The sequence below is a fragment of the Bufo gargarizans genome, chromosome 5 (genome assembly GCF_014858855.1).
Source record: "Bufo gargarizans isolate SCDJY-AF-19 chromosome 5, ASM1485885v1, whole genome shotgun sequence".
Taxonomy (NCBI): domain Eukaryota; kingdom Metazoa; phylum Chordata; class Amphibia; order Anura; family Bufonidae; genus Bufo; species Bufo gargarizans.
In genome coordinates, this window is record NC_058084.1 from 209,683,025 (window position 1) to 209,702,716 (window position 19,692).

Sequence of the window (19,692 nt, forward strand, 5' to 3'; positions counted from 1 at the left end):
TTTTATCTTTTTTTCTAATGCCCTAATGTAGGAGGCTGCTGCTATCGCATGAGAAAACTGATGGAAGCTGCCATACTCAGTATGCAGCGTATGTGTCATCATTTGCTACAATTTTCCTCAATGGTGGATTAGTTGCTTGTGGTTTTGCTTTCTCATTAATATAATGTTAATCCATCAATCCATGTTGGACTTTCTAGTTTTGGTAGGGATAGTTCTGTGCTTCTGCAGTACAGCCAGTCTACAGGTAAAACTCGAAAAATTTGAATATCGTGCAAAGTTCTTTTATTTCAGTAATACAACTTAAAAGGTGAAACTAACATATGAGACAGACTCATTACATGCAAAGCGAGATATTTCAAGCCTTTATTTGTTATAATTTGGATGATTACGGCTTACAGCTTATGAAACCCCAAAGTCACAATTTTGAGGTCCCCTTTGCTCAGGGGGTATGGATTAATTAGCTGACTAGAGTGTGACACTTTGAGCCTAGAATACTGAACCTTTTCACAAAATTCCAATTTTAAGCTGCATTAATGTAATTCCTTTTAATTTGCATTACTGAAATAAATGGACTTTTGCACGATATTCTAATTTTTAGAGTTTCACCTGTAAACATATAAAGCTGCAGCGTAACGCATGGTGTAAGGCACAAGCAACAGAACCATTCCAAGAAGGTACATTTCCTACTAATTGAAATTTTAGTGTAACTACAGGGATCCATGTTATGTCCAAGTTAAGGTAGTGGTATGTTTGAGCTTCTCCACAGCAGTCAGTCTTACCATGTAAAACTGCAGTGGAAAGCATAGTGGAAAGCAAGAGGAGAGGGCTGTTTTTATGAAGACATAGGAGGTAAATTTCATACTACATAAAATCACTGCACATAAGTTGTAGTCACTGATCATAGCTGGACCTAATGCAGCAGGGGGAAAAGGCTAAATGGAAATAACAAACTGAAAGTGTGTGTATCAGTGAAAGGTACTAGATTATGTCTGCTTAAAGGGTTTGTCTCATGAAAAATATTCTACAGTTTTCAAACCAGCACCTGGATCTGAATACTTCTGTAACTGCATGTAATTAAAAATGTATTATAGCTACTAGTGATGAGCAGCAGGGGTCATATTCGAATTTGCGATATTTCGCAAATATTCAGTAGAATATCTGTTGAATATTCGCAAATTTGAATATTCGTTATATTCTACGATTTTTTTACTCGAAAAATCGGCAAGGTAATGGTCGTGTAATATGCGAATTTTTATTGCGAATTTTTCAACTTTTAGACAAAGAATATTATAGCACTATATTAGCTAAATTGCTCTATATTTGTTTTTTTCGAATATTCGCTATATTGCTATAACTTAGTTTTTTCGAATATTCAGAATATTCTAAAACAAGAATATATAGAAATATAGTGAATATTCGGAAAAAAAACAAATATAGAGTAATTTAGCTAATATAGTGCTATAATCTTCTTTGTCTAATAGTTGTAATTTATTTCTCATCTGAAGTTCAGATTGGAAAAAAATTACAACTATTTAAAAAAAAAGATTATAGCACTATATTAGCTAAATTGCACTATATTCGTTTTATTTTCCTAATATTTGCTATATTTCTATAACTTCGTTTTTTCGAATATTCGTAATATTCTAAAACAAGAATATATAGCAATATAGCGAATATTCAAAAAAAAAACTAATATAGAGCAAAATTCGCAAACAACACTACTCCTAAACCCATTATTGCAGCCTTCTTATTGGCCCACATAATCCATGTGTACGGATTTAAAAAAAAAAAATCTAATAAAATTTAAAAATCGAATATTCGAAATTACAAATATATATCATTATATTCAAAATATTTGCGAATTTTCAAAGTACCTATATTCACGATAAAAATTTGAAATTCGAATATTCGTGATCAACACTAATAGCTACTGAGTTATTCAGTGAATTCTATCTGCATAGCGCCACCTGCTGCTGTGAGGTGGATGAACACGCTCAGTTCTATCCTTCAACTGCCACCAGCTGCAGTAGAAAGGACACATCCCCTGAGAGTCCAGCACAGCAATTGGAGCAATGAATGGGGAGATCTCTGGATCCATGTGAGGTACAGGGCTGGTTCTAGCTTTGTTAGAAAGAGGTTGTAATGTACTATATGATGTCCGATCCTAATTTTTTTAAATTAGTCATGGGATAACTCCTTTAAAATAATATCTGTCTTCATCTACGTCAGAGAAGAAGGAGGAAACCTAGCCCCTGACGATCTGCAACCCAACATTATGACCTTCTGTAGCCTGCAGGTCCAGGGAATCTAATGGTAGTATAGCGGTACATTGTGATGTGTGTGTTCTGGTCTTTATGGACTAGACGTGTGTGACACAACTGGGGAAGAAGGGAAGGCTTTGACATGGGTGTCATTGTGTACAGCAGGTTTTGTATGGACAGGATACGCATCTGTATACCAATGGACAAATCTGATATCTATGGGCAAGGCATATATATATATATATATATACTAAAGTGCCCCTTTCCAAAACCCATATCCGAGGCTTTCATGTAGCAGCTAGAGAAACCTCAAACTAATCCTTTAATTGCACGCCCATTCCTGTTAGTAGGTATCCTGTCCTTCTACATTTTCAGTACACAACATTTGGGGGGAGATTTATCAAAACTGGTGTAAAGTAGAACTGGCTTAGTTGCTTATAGCAACCGATCATATCCTGCCTTTCATTGTTCAGAGCTCCTTTGGAAAATGAATGGTAGAATATGATTAGTTGCTATATCCTAGCAAATCTACGTTCACATCTCTGTTTCGGTGCGATCCGTCTGCCTGATCCGGAGCAAATGGCCACTGTCGGCCAGATCGCCGCCGGACCTCATTGCAGTCAATGGGGATTCAGCGGTGAAGTAGAGTATTCGGCAACGCTGGTTCCTGTGAAGTCTGGAAGGCTGCTCTGTGCCGGGACAGCCTGCCAGATCTCTGAACAGAGATGTGAACAAGGCCTTAGTTTTATCAAAACGGGTGGAAAAGGAAATCGCCCCTTCAGTGTGTTCCTTTGATATGAGCTGTTAAACGTGGTGTAAGACCAACATTTTACCCTGTTCCTGGCAGCATAGCCACCTTATATGACATCTTCGCATCCGATGATATTACCTACAGATCCTTTGCTTTTCAGTGTTTTTTGCCGCATTTGCCACCTCAAAGGTTAATTTTCCATTTTTATTCTTTTGGCAGCGTGCAGCCTGTTTTTCCTTCTCCTAAGTTTACCCTCAGTCAATTTGTAATTCTAGAGTAGTAACACTTTAGCAATTTGCATTAAATGTCCTCTGTCCATGACCCCTGTGAAATGGAACAGATATTTTAAAACCTTTAGTTCACAAGATCCGACCAAAAGTCATTTGCACAGTAATGATTTTGCTCAGGCACCCATGGGTGTAACTACTGTCTACAGTACACCCACAAGATGAGCTCAGTAGGACAAAGAAACAAAATTACAAGATGTTACCCTTGCAGGTTTGCAATGTTATGTGCTGCATAGGAAATGGCCAAGTGTTATCGCTTCAAGTAACTTTTCTGTATAACTGTTGTGCTCTGTCGCCATCTTGTGGTAAACCAATATAGTGCATGCAATTCTGTATTCTTTACCTTAGGTTAAGATTATGGATAGGCGAATATTAATTACAAATGTAGTGATTTTAGGCATGTGCTTAATTATTTTTTAGAATCTGTAAGACTAAAGGCACACATGGCGGTAAATTTAACCAACACAAGCGAAAAAATGCTAAAATATGCCTGTTGGTTCATTTGCTTTACAGATGGTATTGGTACAGTTTGGCGCAGGTTAAAATTATTTAATATGTTTTACCTGTAAAAAAGCAATTACACAGAAAACCGCAGCAAAATCACATGCATTTTTTTCTAATGCACTGTTAAACACACCGTCTGGGTAATTAATTAGATCATCATCCAGCCATGGAGCCCTATAGGGTACATTCAATGCTATGTTATATTTTTAACTGTTTCTAGAATCCACAAGGAATTCTGTAGACTTACTTAGTTGTAGTCTTTTTATGTTTCTATAGCTGATCTTATATGAGAGAACCTGGCTGAACCGATGGAAGACAACAGTTTTACATGAAGGAGAAGGAACGATAACCAATATTAAATGGCGGGGAAATCTTATTGCCTGGTCCAATAATATGGTAAGAGATTTTTTTGGCGGGGGGCGGCCTGGTAAGCATAATTTGTGGATATTATTTGCATAGCGCAGATACAGTGCAGATTTTTTGCAGCAGATACGTGGGTGGAAAATCCACAGCATTTACAGTTGCAGCAAAGGGAATGAAAAAATACCAAATCTCAGCCACACATTGCTTAAAAAAATCTAGAGTGGAAATGAATAAGGTGAATATCATAGCAAATATGCAGCAAAATGTGCAACAAATCTACAGATCCTCTGTGAATTTTGTCATGAAATCATGTGAAAATCCACTCCATGTGACCATTTCCCAACTGTTATCAGTTTAAGTTCCTAAAAAAATAAAATTACTTGTCAGGAAAAAGTCTTGCCTTGTCTAGTCTATCATCGGCAAGTGCCACCTATAGGAATTTTGTAAATACTTCCTAGGGGCGCACATCAATCAATGAAACATTAAAGGGGTTCTGCACTTTCAATTAACAGATGATCTATCCTCTGGATAGATCATCAGCTTCTGATCGGCGGGGGTCCGACACCCGGGACCCCTGCCGATCAGCTGTTTGAGAAGGCAGCGGCGCTCCAGCAGCGCCGCTGCCTTCTCACTATTTACCGCCGGGCCGCCCGCCCACTGACGTCACGACTTGTATCAACTAGAGTGGGCGCGGCTAAGCTCTGTTCACTTGAATGGAGCTTAGCCGCGCCCACTCTAGTTGATACAAGTCGTGACGTCAGTGGGCGGGCGGCCCTGCGGTAAACAGTGAGAAGGCCGCGGCGCTGCTGGAGCGCTGCTGCCTTCTCAAACAGCTGATCGGCGGGGGTCCCGGGTGTCGGACCCCCGCCGATCAGAAGCTGATGATCTATCCAGAGGATAGATCATCAGTTAATTGAAAGTGCAGAACCCCTTTAAGGGGCTATTATAGTTTGAGCAGATTAACATTACTTTTTGTTGTGTCATTTTCCACTGCACTTACTATATCAATTCCGTATGTTTTTCAAGATCTCTGCTTGCTGACATTCAACGGTGACCTTCACTGTTTACCTCCACGGGAAAAAACTCTATCCTGTGCCTGTAATGGACACACAAGTGAGTGGCTCAATATATAAGATTCACATATGGTAAATGGAAGATAATAATGAAGGTTCCTATTGAGTGACAACAAGCAGAGGTGCAAGGAACCACGAGGAACTGATTCAGAAAGTATAATGGAGAAAATGCATAACTGGTCATTGTACAACCATGTAACTTCTTCATCATAATGGCTTAATGTAACACTAGCATGCTAACCATTTCTCAGGATATCGAAATAAGCTTGCATGCCATATACAAGGCCTTGTATACTGTGCCTGGCTGTAGAATTCCCATCCTCCTTGGAGGAATTGCAATCTGGAATGAAAATGGATTTTGCTACAGTGAACAAAAAAAAATACCTTGTGTAAAAAATATCTAAAAACTGAAAAGTTGTGAGTCTTGTATTCACCCCATTTGCCATGAAACCCCTAAATAAAGTTCCCCTGTGTGTACAGTATGACATAATAACTCCTGTTCTAAAAGGCCCTGTGTCTGCAACACTACTAAGCAAGCAACATGAAGCCCAAGATGGTCTCCAAAAAGGTCAGAGACAACCAAACGTTGAACATCCAACAGAGCACCATTAAAGATTACCCGTGGCCCCTCCTGACATGTCTGTTTTAGTAAATAATTGTATTCCACATGAAACGATAATTCTGGAGCATTTATTCTTCAGTCTGTCACTGGTAGGTCGAAATAGACAGTGTAAAACTGTACCGGGACACACCCCAACTGGTAGCCCCCAGTTATTGGACAAAACTCTGGCCAAGGAGGATTCAACAAAGACACCACTGATAACACTGAAGGAGTTCCAATGATCACAGTGCAGACAGACGTAAATGCCTACAGAACCACGATAAGCTGTCACTTTATGGAAGTGGCCAGAAAAAAAAAAGTAATTGCTTAAAGAAAAAGATAAGACAACACTTTTGGAGTTCCCCAAACATGTGTCAGAGTCCCCAAACCCATGGAAGAAGGTTCTTTGGTCAATGGAGACTAAAATTGAACATTTTGCCCATCATAGGAAAACACTATGTGTGATGCAACCCCAAATTTCCCATCGCCCCCAAGAACACCATTTCCACAGTGAAGTATGGTGGAGGTAGAATCATGCTGTGCAGAGGATTTTCATCAGCCAGGACTGAAAAACTGGTCATGATTGAAGGAAAGATGGATGGCAGTAAATACAGAGCCAGAGGTTTGAGCCTGTGATGGAGGTTTAGTTTCCAGCAGGACAGTTATCTTAAACATACTGCTAAACTGCAATGGAGGGGAAACATTTCGATGTCTTGGAATAGCCTAATGAAAGCCCAAACTTCAATCCAATTGAGAATCCGTGACACGACTTGAAATGTGCTGTAAACCAACCCAACCCATCTAAGGCTAGTTTCACTTCTGTGTTGGGTCTCTTATACGCTGTTCCGGCAGAGAAGAGCCTGCCAGAGCCTGCAGGCCTCATTGACTATTATGGCATCTGGAGGAGATCCATCCTCTACCTGGCAAATATACTGGGATTCAGCTGAACATAGACCGTTGGAGTTGGAGAAGTTTTGCCTGAAGGAATGGCATAAATGCTGTTGTCTAGATGTGCTAAGCTAAGTCTAGTTTCATATATGCATTAAGTGGTCAGTCAGGCTTTTTTTGCAGAGAACAGCCTGCTGGAGTTCTGTGGATCTGGCATTGCCCGACGGTATTTGATTTCCAGCCAGTCCCATTAAGTATAATGGCATCTGGTGGAGATCCGCCCACTAACCATCACCTATGCCGAGAATCAGCTGCAGCAGTATTTGTTTGTCCAATTCTCTGCATATCTGTTGGTTAGTGGCCGGATCTCCTCCAGACTCCATTATAATTAATGGTACCAGCGGGCATTCTGGTAACATCTGGCAATGCCGGATCCAGAGAGCTCTTTGCCAGAAAAGCCTTCCGGATCTCTTAATGCATATGTGAAACTAGTCTAATAGAGACATACCCAAGACACTTGTATCTGTGATTTACATTCTTTCTAGAACTACGGCTTTACTGTACTCCAGGTAGAGTTGACCTACCCTGGAGAATGTAAAACATTTGGGATAAAGAGCTGTCCCCTTAGCTAGCCCTGATTGTCTCCATCATCCAAAACTGTCACTGAGAATATGATGAAAGATTTAGGTTTCATGAGTTGCTTTCTACATTTCATACAAGCAAACAAAGACTAAGCTGTTATTTAGATGTCAGACTGTGAAGCAATAGTCAGTGCGGATCGACATTTCAGCAGTGGCCTTTGTCTCGCCTTCAATCACATAAACCATTACAAAGCATTATGGTGGCTAATCTCAGCCAGTGATCTGTCCCAGCCTGGTCTGTCTTATAGGAACCATTCTGTCTCGACAGGTGAAAATGTTGTCTCAAATGCAGACAATTCCCGGTGGCTTGTTTATGAGCATTGTATTATATCTGTATATCAGAACAGTTACTTTACAGCCTCATCCACAGTATATTTCACTGATATCTAATCTCTTGTATGATTGAATGATCGCATTCATGTTCATCTGTTTGTTATGGTGGCTCACGTCTATGATGACACTCTGCATATTTAGTGACATCTCCAAAACTCCCACCGCTTTGAAATTAAAGGAACCTGTCAGGACCTTTTATCCCCTAAACTGCCACTACTGCTTCATAGTGTAGGGTTTTCTGGCTACATATACTGATGACCTGGTCTCCGTATAGGTCATCAATGTCAGATTAGTGGGGGCCCAACACCTGTACCCCCAATGATCAGCTGTTTCTGGCAGCCACCATGCCAAAAACTATACGTTGTATGGAGCTGGAAGCAAAAAGACTCTGAACGCCGGGTAGTGGCCATGCCGGGTGCTGCACATGGTCATCTGACATTGATGATGTATCATGTAATCCAGACAACCCCTTTAGCACTCGATAAACGTGGCACACAGAACGTGGGCTAGATTTATGGTGCTTTTTAATTAGTAAGTCTGTCCCATAGTGTTTGCGATTGCAGACATGTAACTGCCATGTATGAACTCTGCACGTTTTTTACATTTATGTTTAGGAGGTGTTGTGTGTCTGAGGGCCCTGGTCACGCTTTTAGCCACAAGCAAGACTTTTTGTGCAAAGTTGTATGAAGGCGCCCATAAGAGTCAAGTTCTCCTTGGCTGTGCCAGGTGTCTATTTTCAAAAAACATAGTAGAAAGGGTATATTATTATTTTTTTTATTAATTTCTATTTCAGGTTTTATTTGTGTTTTTCTAACATGTGAAAATTATCCCACAAGCCAAAGGGTTAAAAATTCTTCCTAAAAATTAAGCATTTATGCATAGAGTCACATAAATTATGAAAGTTTTAAAAATATGTAAAACATCATTTTGTTTCTTTTCTAGGGAGTCAAAATACTAGACATAATCACAAGACAAAGGATTACGAACATACCCAGAGATGACACGAGCCTACGTCCCGACATGTACCCCTGCAGCCTCTTCTGGAAGGATCATCTGACTCTTGTCATTGGGTGGGGGAAATCTGTCAAGGTATTTCCTTCTCTTTTTAGTATTTTACATTTTGAACGTAAATCTGATCATTGGGTAATTCCTTACTGCTTGAAAAACAGTATCTCCACCTTTTATCACCATTAGTGATGAGTGAAGTTTTGAAAAATTTGATTCAGCAACTTCACCGTAGTTAGCCAAGAAATTCAATGTGTTCAGAATTAATTTGTCATGAATCGCTATAAATCTGGTATACCCAGGCCATTCTGCTTCTGCCACATGCTTAAATGAGTGTTTTCAAGGTTAGGAGATCAGAGATAAGGCTTCACATGAGAAGTCAGCTGACGCAACTCAGGAGGGATAGTCTGCAAGTAAATGGATTTTTAATTTAGTTTTTACTGGATGCATCATGAAAACTACTGAAAACTTTTAATAACGACCAGATAAAAAAATAATAATTTTAGCCAAAAATAAGTAAAATCCTATCATAAAAAATTGCCCTGAAGGTGTCCATAGCCTTTAATAGGGTTTTTTGAGTTTTTTTTTTTACTGATGACCTATCCCCTGGGTAACAAATGAAGAGAGGTAGCGGCAGCATCTCCGGTAAATCCTTTATTCGGCCGGACTTTACAGAAAGTGTGTCATACAATTAGGCAGCAAAGTTTCGGCTGTATCTCAGCCTTTGTCAAGCCTCAAGGATTGACAAAGGCTGAGATACAGCCGAAACGTTGCTGCTTGATTTTATGGCACGCTTTCTGTAAAGTCCATCCAATAAAGGATTCACCGGCGATGCTGCCGCTACCTCTCTTCATTTGCTATATGGTTGACTGCTCAGGATCTGCGGTCGTGTTTTGGCTGTTGCATTGCCGGGTGGCCGTTGTGTCTGTGGGTGCTGCTCTACATACACTTTTGTTTACTATCCCCTGGGTAGGTCATCAGTATCTGATCGGTGGGGATCCAACACCCGAGACCCCTGCCAAATAGCTGTTTGAAAAGGCACCGGCGCTGCTGTGAGCACTGCAGCCTCAACGCAGCTTACCAAGCACAGTACCGTACATTGTATAGCGCAGTGATGGCGAACCTGTTAGAGACCGGGTGCCCAAACTGCAACCCAAAACCCACTTATTTATCACAAGGTTCCAACACGGCAATTTACCCTGAATACTACAGTCCAATACAGTATATCTTCCTTGTACTTTATCAATTAGCTATAACAGCCTGCCTACATTCTGTGTGCTGCCTGTGCTGTTCATAGTGCGTCCTGCGCTGATGAATGGCAGGAAAAGTCTAAGGCATATTGGTACACCTTAGATTTTTTCCAGGGCGTGGGTGCCCACACGGAGGGCTCTGAGTGCCGCCTCTGGCACCCGTGCCATAGGTTCGCCACCACTGGTATAGCGGCTGTGCTTGGTATCACCCTCAGCCCTGTTCACTTGAATTGGGCTGAGCTGCGCCCAGGCCATGTTAACGATGAACGTGACGTCACTGGCCTAGGAAAAGCTGAGAGCACCGATGCCTTTTCAAACTGTTGATTAGTGGGAGCCCCGGGAGTCGGACCCCCACCAATCATAATTAAAATCTTGGAAATCCCCTTTAAGGCCTCTTGCACACGAGTATGTGCAGCCCTGTGGCAATGCACGAACACCCACTGTGGGTAGCCTCAGCGGATCGCGTACCCATTCACTTTAATGGATCCGGCCGTTCCGCAAAAAGATGCTCTGTAGTGCTTCCGTAGGGTTCCGTTCCAGATTTGCGGACCCATTGAAGTGAATGGGAATGCACACGGAACAGGGCCCGTGTATTGCGGATCCACAAATGCGGTCCGCAATACAGCCACAGAGCGCATACGTTCGTGTGCAGGAGGCCTAAGGGTGGATATTCACTTTAATATACATGATGCCTTCTTATCTATTCATACTAAAACCTAAATCCAGAATTCTTCTGGTTTCCACTTCCCATAGAGCAGTCCACTGTGGGATATCAAATGAACATTAGAAAGTAAGGTCTATCCTTTCAGAAATGGATGGGTAACAACAAATGAATTAGTCATGTCCATCTTCAGTGCCATAGAGTGAAGCCATGACGCCAGTGTGAACAGGGGCACATATCTGAAAGGGAAGCTCCTGTCAGCAGTGGACTTGAATTTGCATTACACGTTGGCTGGTCAGCATTGGGTTATCTGATATCTTGGTCTTGTTGCAGATCTGTTCTGTGAAGGAGCGACACGCCAGTGAAATAAGAGACTTGCCCAACCGTTATGTTGAGATTGGTAAGATTTGGTTTCCATTCATGCAGCTATGTAATTTAATTACTCAATGCCATTTTCAATATCTAATCCTAATATCGGTTACATCAGCAAATCTTGCTCTGGCCTAGTGCTGTTCACACAGCTGAAGATTTGTTGCATTGTATCAGTCTGCGCAGTCCCATAAATGCTGCGTTTTTGCGTTTTCTCCGTAGACAAATTTGCTTTTCCTAGAATCCGGTACAGTAACAGCCAAGTGGATGAGATTTCCCAAAATCTGCCCGTACAGTAACTTAACATGCAGGGCAGATTTCAAATACGCAGAATGTCGATTTATATTTGCGGATATATGGCACCGATTTCACCCTTGTAATGCAGAGGCTGAAATCTGTAAAAATCCAGAGGAAAATCTGCAGCAAAATCCACATGACTTGGTGCAGCCTTTGGCCATGTCCCCTGCAGACTGGCGCCGTGTGGCCACACTCTAGTATGCTAAACCCCAGATAGATTGAGTTCATTAAATGAAAATCTGTGTGCAGGACTAGGTCGGATGATGTTTCCTGTCTCTGGAAGTTCACAAGAATGTTTTCATTCACTGACAGCAAGTACAGCTTTTAGAAATGTGCTTGGTTTCTGAATTAGACATTATTAAAGGGGTTGTCTCTCTTCAGCAAATGGCATTTATCATGTAGCTAACAGTAATACAAGGCACTTCCGAATGTTTTGTGATTGTCCATATTGCCTCCTTTGCTGGCTCGATTCATTTTTCCATCACATATTAGACTGCTTGTTCCATGGTTCGACCACCCTGCAGTCCAGCAGCAGCGGTGGTCGTGCTTGTACACTATAGAAAAAATGCTGGCCAAAGAGCGCACGGTCCCGGCCACCAGAGAGGCCAGAGTTTTTTCCTATAGAGTGCAAGCATGGGCCACCACTGCTGGATTGCAAGGTGGTCGTAACCATGGAAACAAACATTGTATAATGTGATGGAAAAATGAATCCAGCCATCAAAGAAAGCAATATGGACAATCACAATACATTAGTAAGTGGCATTTACTTTCTCTACGTGATAAATGCCATTTGTTGAAGTGAGACGACCCCTTTAAAGCTCGACAGCCCCTTTAAAGTAACACTGAACATAGAGAGTACACAGAGGCAACAAAAACTTTCTCACCAGTTTCTCTTTTTAATTTCCTTAAAAATACATATAAAGAAGTCTTCTTCAATGTGTGTCCCAGGATATCAACCCCTGCCCCCTCCTTCCATTCCTGTGACTGGCTGTAAGAGGACACTGCCCAACTGGTCACACTGGAGACCCACCCTTTGTCTAAGCCAGCGATCAGCAACCTTCAGCACTCTGAACAGCTGGAGTGACGGAGGTTGCTGATCCCTGAGCTAAGCCCTTCCTCTCGTGTCATGGAAACATGGAAGAAATCAGTGGGATAATAAAGGCATTCTTTAGGCTTCAGATATTGATGACCTATCTTCAGGATAGGTTATCAATATCAGATCCACGGGGGGTCCAACACCTGGTAGTGTTCAGTGCCAGAAACTATACAGTGTACGGAACTGGAAGCAGACAAATCCATACACTGTGTAGTTGTCGTGCTGGAGCACTGCAGCTCTGCACCCATTCAAGCCAGAAACTGCACAGTGTACAGAGCCTTCCGCCTCCTCTCGGGCCACGGCTGCCGGAAACGGCTGGTCAGTGGAGGTAGCGGTTGTCAGGCCACTGATCTGAGGCTGATGGTCTATCCTGAGACTGGGTCATCAATACCATTTTGTTCTTAACAGAATCCCCACGAGACTGGTTTGTTTCAGGAGAACGCACAGTGATTTATGGTTTTGCATTGATTATAGCATAAAAAAAATGTAACTTTATATTTTTCTTTTTGGAAATATTCAGTAAAATGGTTTAGATTTGGTAATCCTGTGCTGTTTGTGTTATGTCTGATATCAGTTCCTTCATGCTCCTGTTTTTCACATTCCTTTGAAGACTGAACTTGTTTCACGTCCCCGAGCAAAATGTGGGAAGCGAGACTAATTTTTACTTGTGATATAGTGGGTTGGAAACCTTCCTCAGTAGTATAGCCCCTGGATGAGCGATATCTTGGCAGGTTGCCTCAGATTTATGCTCTTTTATAGGAATGTTTTCGTAGATGACATTTTTGTACTGTAATGCTGCTTGTAATGACCAAGTTATCAGATAGCTGTAACACAGCCATGTTATGCATCTGTATGATGGCCGCAATACTTGGACCTCTCTAGGACCTCACAATGTCCAAAACACAGGCTCTAAAATGTGGTCACGAGAGATGAGCAAATTTCATATTTTGAAATTCGTTCACACTTCATTTGTTGGTTAAAGGTGAATTGCGTCATGGATTCCGTTAATTCTATGATGGAATGCATAACGGAATGCCTTTAAAGGCATTCCGTTATTCATTCCTTCATAATAGAAGTCTATGGGCTGCATAACTGATCCGTCTCGTTTCCGTTATGCATGGGAGTCCTCTCCTCTCCGTTATGCAGAGGAGTCCTCTCCTCTCCGTTATGCAGGGGAGTCCTCTCCTCTCCGTTATGCAGAGAAGTCCTCTCCTCTCCGTTATGCAGGGGAGTCCTCTCCGTTATGCAGGGGAGTCCTCTCCGTTATGCAGGGGAGTCCTCTCCGTTATGCAGGGGAGTCCTCTCCGTTATGCAGGGGAGTCCTCTCCTCTCCGTTATGCAGGGGAGTCCTCTCCTCTCCGTTATGCAGGGGAGTCCTCTCCTCTCCGTTATGCAGGGGAGTCCTCTCCACTCCGTTATGCAGGGGAGTCCTCTCCACTCCGTTATGCAGGGGAGTCCTCTCCTCTCCGTTATGCAGGGGAGTCCTCTCCTCTCCGTTATGCAGGGGAGTCCTCTCCTCTCCGTTATGCAGGGGAGTCCTCTCCTCTCCGTTATGCAGGGGAGTCCTCTCCTCTCCGTTATGCAGGGGAGTCCTCTCCTCTCCGTTATGCAGGGGAGTCCTCTCCTCTCCGTTATGCAGGGGAGTCCTCTCCTCTCCGTTATGCAGGGGAGTCCTCTCCTCTCCGTTATGCAGGGGAGTCCTCTCCTCTCCGTTATGCAGGGGAGTCCTCTCCTCTCCGTTATGCAGGGGAGTCCTCTCCTCTCCGTTATGCAGTTATGCAGGGGAGTCCTCTCCTCTCCGTTATGCAGTTATGCAGGGGAGTCCTCTCCTCTCCGTTATGCAGTTATGCAGGGGAGTCCTCTCCTCTCCGTTAGGCAGGGGAGTCCTCTCCTCTCCGTTAGGCAGGGGAGTCCTCTCCTCTCCGTTAGGCAGGGGAGTCCTCTCCTCTCCGTTAGGCAGGGGAGTCCTCTCCCTTCCGGTCTTATCAGCTGTGCTTTGCTTTTTCAATATACAGAGTACGGATCCTGGATGCTCTGGATCCGTACTTTTTATGCTGGAAACAGCAGAACAGAGCTGATGACACCAGAAAGCGCAGAGTGCTCTGAGAAGTGCTGCTGTAACTTTGTGGTTTTTAGCAAATGTTTAGGTCCCCTTTAAAGAAGACCCTTCACTTCTCCTTACATGTCTGTTTTAGTAACTACTTGCATTTCTTTATTTAATAACAATTCTGAAGCATATTTTATATATTTTTATGTTGTGCCAGCCCTCTATAATTCCAGCTTGAAGTTTATGAATGAATTACTGCCAGCAGTCTACAATAAAGTTCCAATTATATATTGCCATTTAGGGGTGTGCAGCTGCACGGTCTGACACTGGCAGAAAGTGCTGCCAGTGTCAGATGGTACAGGGACACCCCCCAACTGGTAATACCTAGTTGGACTCAGTTATTCCTAGGAATAATAAAGGAATGGCACAACAGACAGGTATATAAAAAGATGCTACAGAATTGTTATGACATGGGGCAGGAGAGGTGACGGGTCCCCTCCAAAATGTACTTCTTTATCTTATTAACATTGCACATCTTAATAACTATGTTTTATTTCTCTTTTTAGTGTCACAGTTTGATACAGAATTCTTCATTAGTGGAATAGCGCCTCTCTGTGACCAGTTTGTGATGCTGTTTTTTGTAAAGGAAACTTCTGATAATGCGGTAATTCCTTCTTTCTATATACCAGTTCAATGAATACTCTTGTGCACATTGGTAATATGGTTTCCATTGACTGATACTACTTGTCACCACTGTGGTGCTCACTGATTCACAGACGGTTTACAAGTGAAATGCACCTGCTGATTGGCTGGATCTGCGCCTATCTGTCGCATTTTAAGGTAAAAGTGGTTTCAAGTTAAAATGGCCCAGGAAAGACAATGGTCATTAAGGGACTACTGTACATATGTATTCTGATGAAGAAAAAAGTCATCTATAGTATAATTATATTATAAATAATCATTCCTATTATCTCTGTATGTTAGCAGTAGTTCAGGCAAGATGCCCACCCTCCATAATCATGTGTGCAGAATACTCTCTGCAGTCAGATAATAAAACAGATTAGCAAATAAGAATCTTTTTTAATATCTTGTTTTAATTATTGAATTAAGATCTAAGTAATACATTTCCTAGAGGGAAATGTATTAGATTGTAGGTAGGGCTGGGATAATCAGGGTAAACATAACTATTGTGGAGCTTATCATCAGGAGAAGTGTTAATATGAACTTTTATTCTGCTGGGTTCTTCTCTTGCAAATGCTGAGGAGAAGTCTTTTCACTGTGAAGTGCTCTCTGTTCTCTCCATTGAGCAGCTTCGCAGACCTTCCCCTCTGCTCTGAGTGACAGTTGTAGCTGTCAAATCACTATAGCTGTCACTCAGAAGAGAGGGGCTGTGAAGCAGCTCAATACAGACAACAGAGAGCCTCCTCCTTGACACTTGCATGAGAAGAATACAGCAGAATAAAAGTTCATATTAACACTGCTCCTGATGATAAAAGTTCCAGAATAGGAATGTTTGTATTACTTTCTAGTGCTGTTTAGCATGGACAAAAGTGCTGACCCAACACAAAGGCACTCTCATCTATGTGGCCCAGCCACAACATTTACTTGAGTAAGCCTGAGATTCAGTACTAGATACTTCTGCATGGTCATGGATGTGGTATGTTTGTCACTGCAGTAAAGCGGTTAAAAATAGGCTTTGGCGTTGTTCATAAATTATATATCTTGGAACAACCATCTTTTTTACATCAGTAGCCCTTAAAGGGGTTGACCACTCTGTTAGCGCTTATTAAAACTATAAAGAAAGTAGGGAGATATTACACTTACTAATATATCTACTTAAGCAGATCTGCCTGGTTTTCCTGCTATTGGCAGCGACGCCCCCTCCTGTCCTGCTCTCACCACGCCCCCTCCTGTCCTGCTCTCACCACGCCCCCTCCTGTCCTGCTCTCACCACGCCCCCTCCTGTCCTACTCTCACCATGCCCCCTCCTTTCCTGCTCTCACCACGCCCCCTCCTGTCTTGCTCTCACAGCTGCCTGTGTCCTCCATCCCTGCACCTGCCATGGAGGAGCTGCCTCCTTCATGCCTGAAGTAGTGTGCTGCTGTCTGGGTCCTAAAGCACCCTTCTTGTATCAGAGGTGCTTTCCTTCTGTGACTGGCACTTCTGGCTGTGCAGGGCTGGCAGGGGCTTAGCAGGAACACTTGTTAGAGAGACTGAGTGGAATCTGTGATGGCTGATCTGACTGCAGGCTCTGCCCTCTCTGTTTCCCCTGTACTGGGAGGATCCTGCCAACATGTGAGGATGTAGCAGAGCTAGGGAAGCGCTGTGGGCCACAAACTGTGAGCAATCCCAGTGCCTGTCCTGTTTATGGCCCCTCTGCACTGTGTTCTTATCACAGACATGATATTACAGCCAGACCAACAGTTCAGGAACTTTAACCCCTTCTGTGCTGCCAGTATGGCTGAGGTCAGTGATATCGGCAACAGTCAGTGGTCTCGCCATCAATAAATGTGTGCTCTCTCCTTCCCTCACTCTGTATATGGTGATATGTGACCCCCACCACTGCATATAGAGATCTGTGACCCCCTGTACACAGTATACAGTGATCCGTGCTAACGGTAACCCACGAGTGCCGCCGGAAGTCCGCTCCTGCCCATTTCACTTTAATGGGGACAGGTCAGAGATACAGCCGCAACACGGCAAACATGCTAAGAGGCAGCCAGACAAAAAACACAGTGTGCTGGGCATCAGTGAATGGGGCCGGAGCGGACTTCCGGCGGCACTCGTGGGCTAGCGTTAGCACGGATCCGGAAGGGGAACAGCCTGCCGGACCCTGCTAACACTAGCATTAGTCATGTGATGATAGACAGGAGGCGCTTCTCTATGTGAGCAGATCGATTTGTGCAAATATATTAATCAGAGCTCTTGTGCAACAAAGATCTTTCCCCCCGCTCAACACCTAAACAGAAATCTCTGACAGCTCAGGACTGCCGTGGATTTCTGGCTTTATTTGAGTCAGAAAACTGGCGAAAATTAAAGGGCTTCTGTCACCCCCCATTGTGCAATTTTCATTAGCCAACATTAGCTATTTGCTAATGTCAGCTGAGTGCAATCATAATCGTCAGTCTTCTCTTCCGGGTGTAGTGTGACGTAATTGGCGCAGGTGCACTGAGGAAGGAGCTGGCAAGCGCGCGTCCTTCACTCAGTACGCCTGCGCCTATTGAGGAACGTTACGGCACAGGCGCGGGAATTCAGCAGCAGACGGGCCAGCGGGAAGAGGAGAGCGCTCGCTGGCCCTGTCTATCAAGAGGAGATGGGGCGTGTCTAGAAGCGGCAGATGCGGCGGCTACCAGCAAGTACACGCCCAACTTGCTGGTAGTGAAGAAGTTTGCATATGATAAAAGTATGATTTTTGCAAGAAATAAGCCACAGACAAAGGAAGGACATGTATGGTTGCACTCAGCTGACATTAGCAAATAGCTAATGTCGACTAATGAAAATTGCACTATGCGGGGTGACAGAAGGCCTTTAACATACATTTGTTGGGGCGGCTGGTCACGCCCCCTCCCTGCCATTGTGACGCCCCCATTTTTTTTAAAGGCACAGTTAAAAAGTTGCAACCCCATAGTTTGCAACTTTTTAATGCCACTTTTCAGAAACAAGGGAAATGATAAATCTCCCCCTCTATTCATTCTGTTCATGGCTTAAATCCAATGGTGCAACTAGAAATGACTAGGCCTTACAGCAAGTTTATGAACAGGGCCCCCTCCCCCAGTAACATATGTATGATACATTAGCATCCTATTCCTGTGTGCTGCTGGGACTGTCCGCATCTTTTGCGGCCCCATTGAAGTGAACGGGTCCGCATCCGAGCTGCCAGAACTGCGGCTTGGATACGGACCAAAACAACGGCCGTGTGCATGAGGCCTTATTGATATTATTTGAGGGGCTATTGTCTCTATGGATGTCATGTGACTGCTCCTCTGAACATGCTTGCTGTAGTGCATGCTGGGATTTTTACTTTCACTTTGCTGCTGCTCCTCCCCCACAGCTGGTCTGAGGAGCTCCTCCAGGGCGGCATGTCATGGTGAACAGGTTAGAAAAATGATATATAGCCGGTACATGTCACACGGTATAAATACTTCATGGCTATTGTCTAGGGCACTTTGGTATTTTGATACTTAGGGTGGCCAACCCCTTTAACTATATTGGAGCTATTGTTCTACATGTCATTTAGTCATTGTTAACCATTGGGTAAAAACGTAACCTATATTTTTAGCTGTGTAACAAATGCTCGGCTTCTCTTCCCAGAGTAAAGAGCTGTGTGCCAGGCCTCGACTGGATATCATTCAGCCTCAGGCGGATTCCTGTGAAGAGGTGTCCTCGGATGCTATAACAGTCAGGGGCTTTCAAGAGAATGAGTGTCGGGATTATCGTTTGGGTAAGAAATCGGTGGTGGTGCACATAAGGACTATTTTGACTGCTTGGCTCCTTTCCTTCACTTTTTTCTATCTGTGCTGAGCTCCCTTGCTTAGCCATCCGCTTTTTGTTTTGTACAGTTTTTATATGTCACACGAGTACGCTGCTCTTTTTAGGGGCACTCTACCATTGTGCCTCTTGGCTATTAGAGCCTAATATGTAATGGGGGAAGCGTTCATGCCAACCTCGTGCTTCCCTTATAAACAGCAGACATAACTATTCTGTGCATTATGTGGAGAGCATGGTTAATTCTGTCAGCTACATCGATCGCATGGCCTTTCTGTAGCTCGGTTCCATTCAAGTTAGTAGAACTCAGCTGCAGTACCACGCATGGGCTCTATACAATGTATGGCACTGTGCTTGATATACTAAGAAGAGGCTGCAGCACTCTAACAGCTGATCGGCGGGTTGCCAGAAGTTGTCCTCCATTGATCATTGGTGTTCTCATTGACCTGAGGATCAGTCGTCATTTTTTTTAAGTCCCCGGAAACCCCTTTTTATTGGACAGCATATTTAGGTAATAGATCTAATAGAACCTTCATCTCATAATTGTAAGTTTTCCCTGAACTCTTCTTAGAGATGGCAGGGGCTAACTATAATGATGTCTCGCATACCCATCACACAGAGGAGAAGATCCTGCTCCCATACCTCTCTCTAATGCACAGAGAAGCAGTAGTAGAGAGGACATTATAAAGCAGTAGGTCATTAGATTGCAGCAGAGAAGCAATAAGGTCTATATGTATGTACATCTTAGCTTAGTGCAGGCATGTCCAAACTGCAGCCCTC

At 43.3% G+C, this 19,692-nt stretch overlaps 1 protein-coding gene across 1 annotated transcript in view; it reads left to right on the top strand.

The window, feature by feature from the left end:
- The window catches only part of VPS41 (VPS41 subunit of HOPS complex), a 234,039-nt gene that overhangs the window by 128,971 nt on the left and 85,376 nt on the right, over window positions 1–19,692 (top strand). Inside the window, exons 8-12 of the mRNA XM_044293996.1 lie at window positions 4,080–4,199; window positions 8,645–8,791; window positions 10,952–11,018; window positions 14,994–15,091; window positions 18,739–18,868. Coding sequence (XP_044149931.1) covers window positions 4,080–4,199; window positions 8,645–8,791; window positions 10,952–11,018; window positions 14,994–15,091; window positions 18,739–18,868 — 562 coding nt within the window. The remainder of the gene's footprint in view (window positions 1–4,079; window positions 4,200–8,644; window positions 8,792–10,951; window positions 11,019–14,993; window positions 15,092–18,738; window positions 18,869–19,692) is intronic.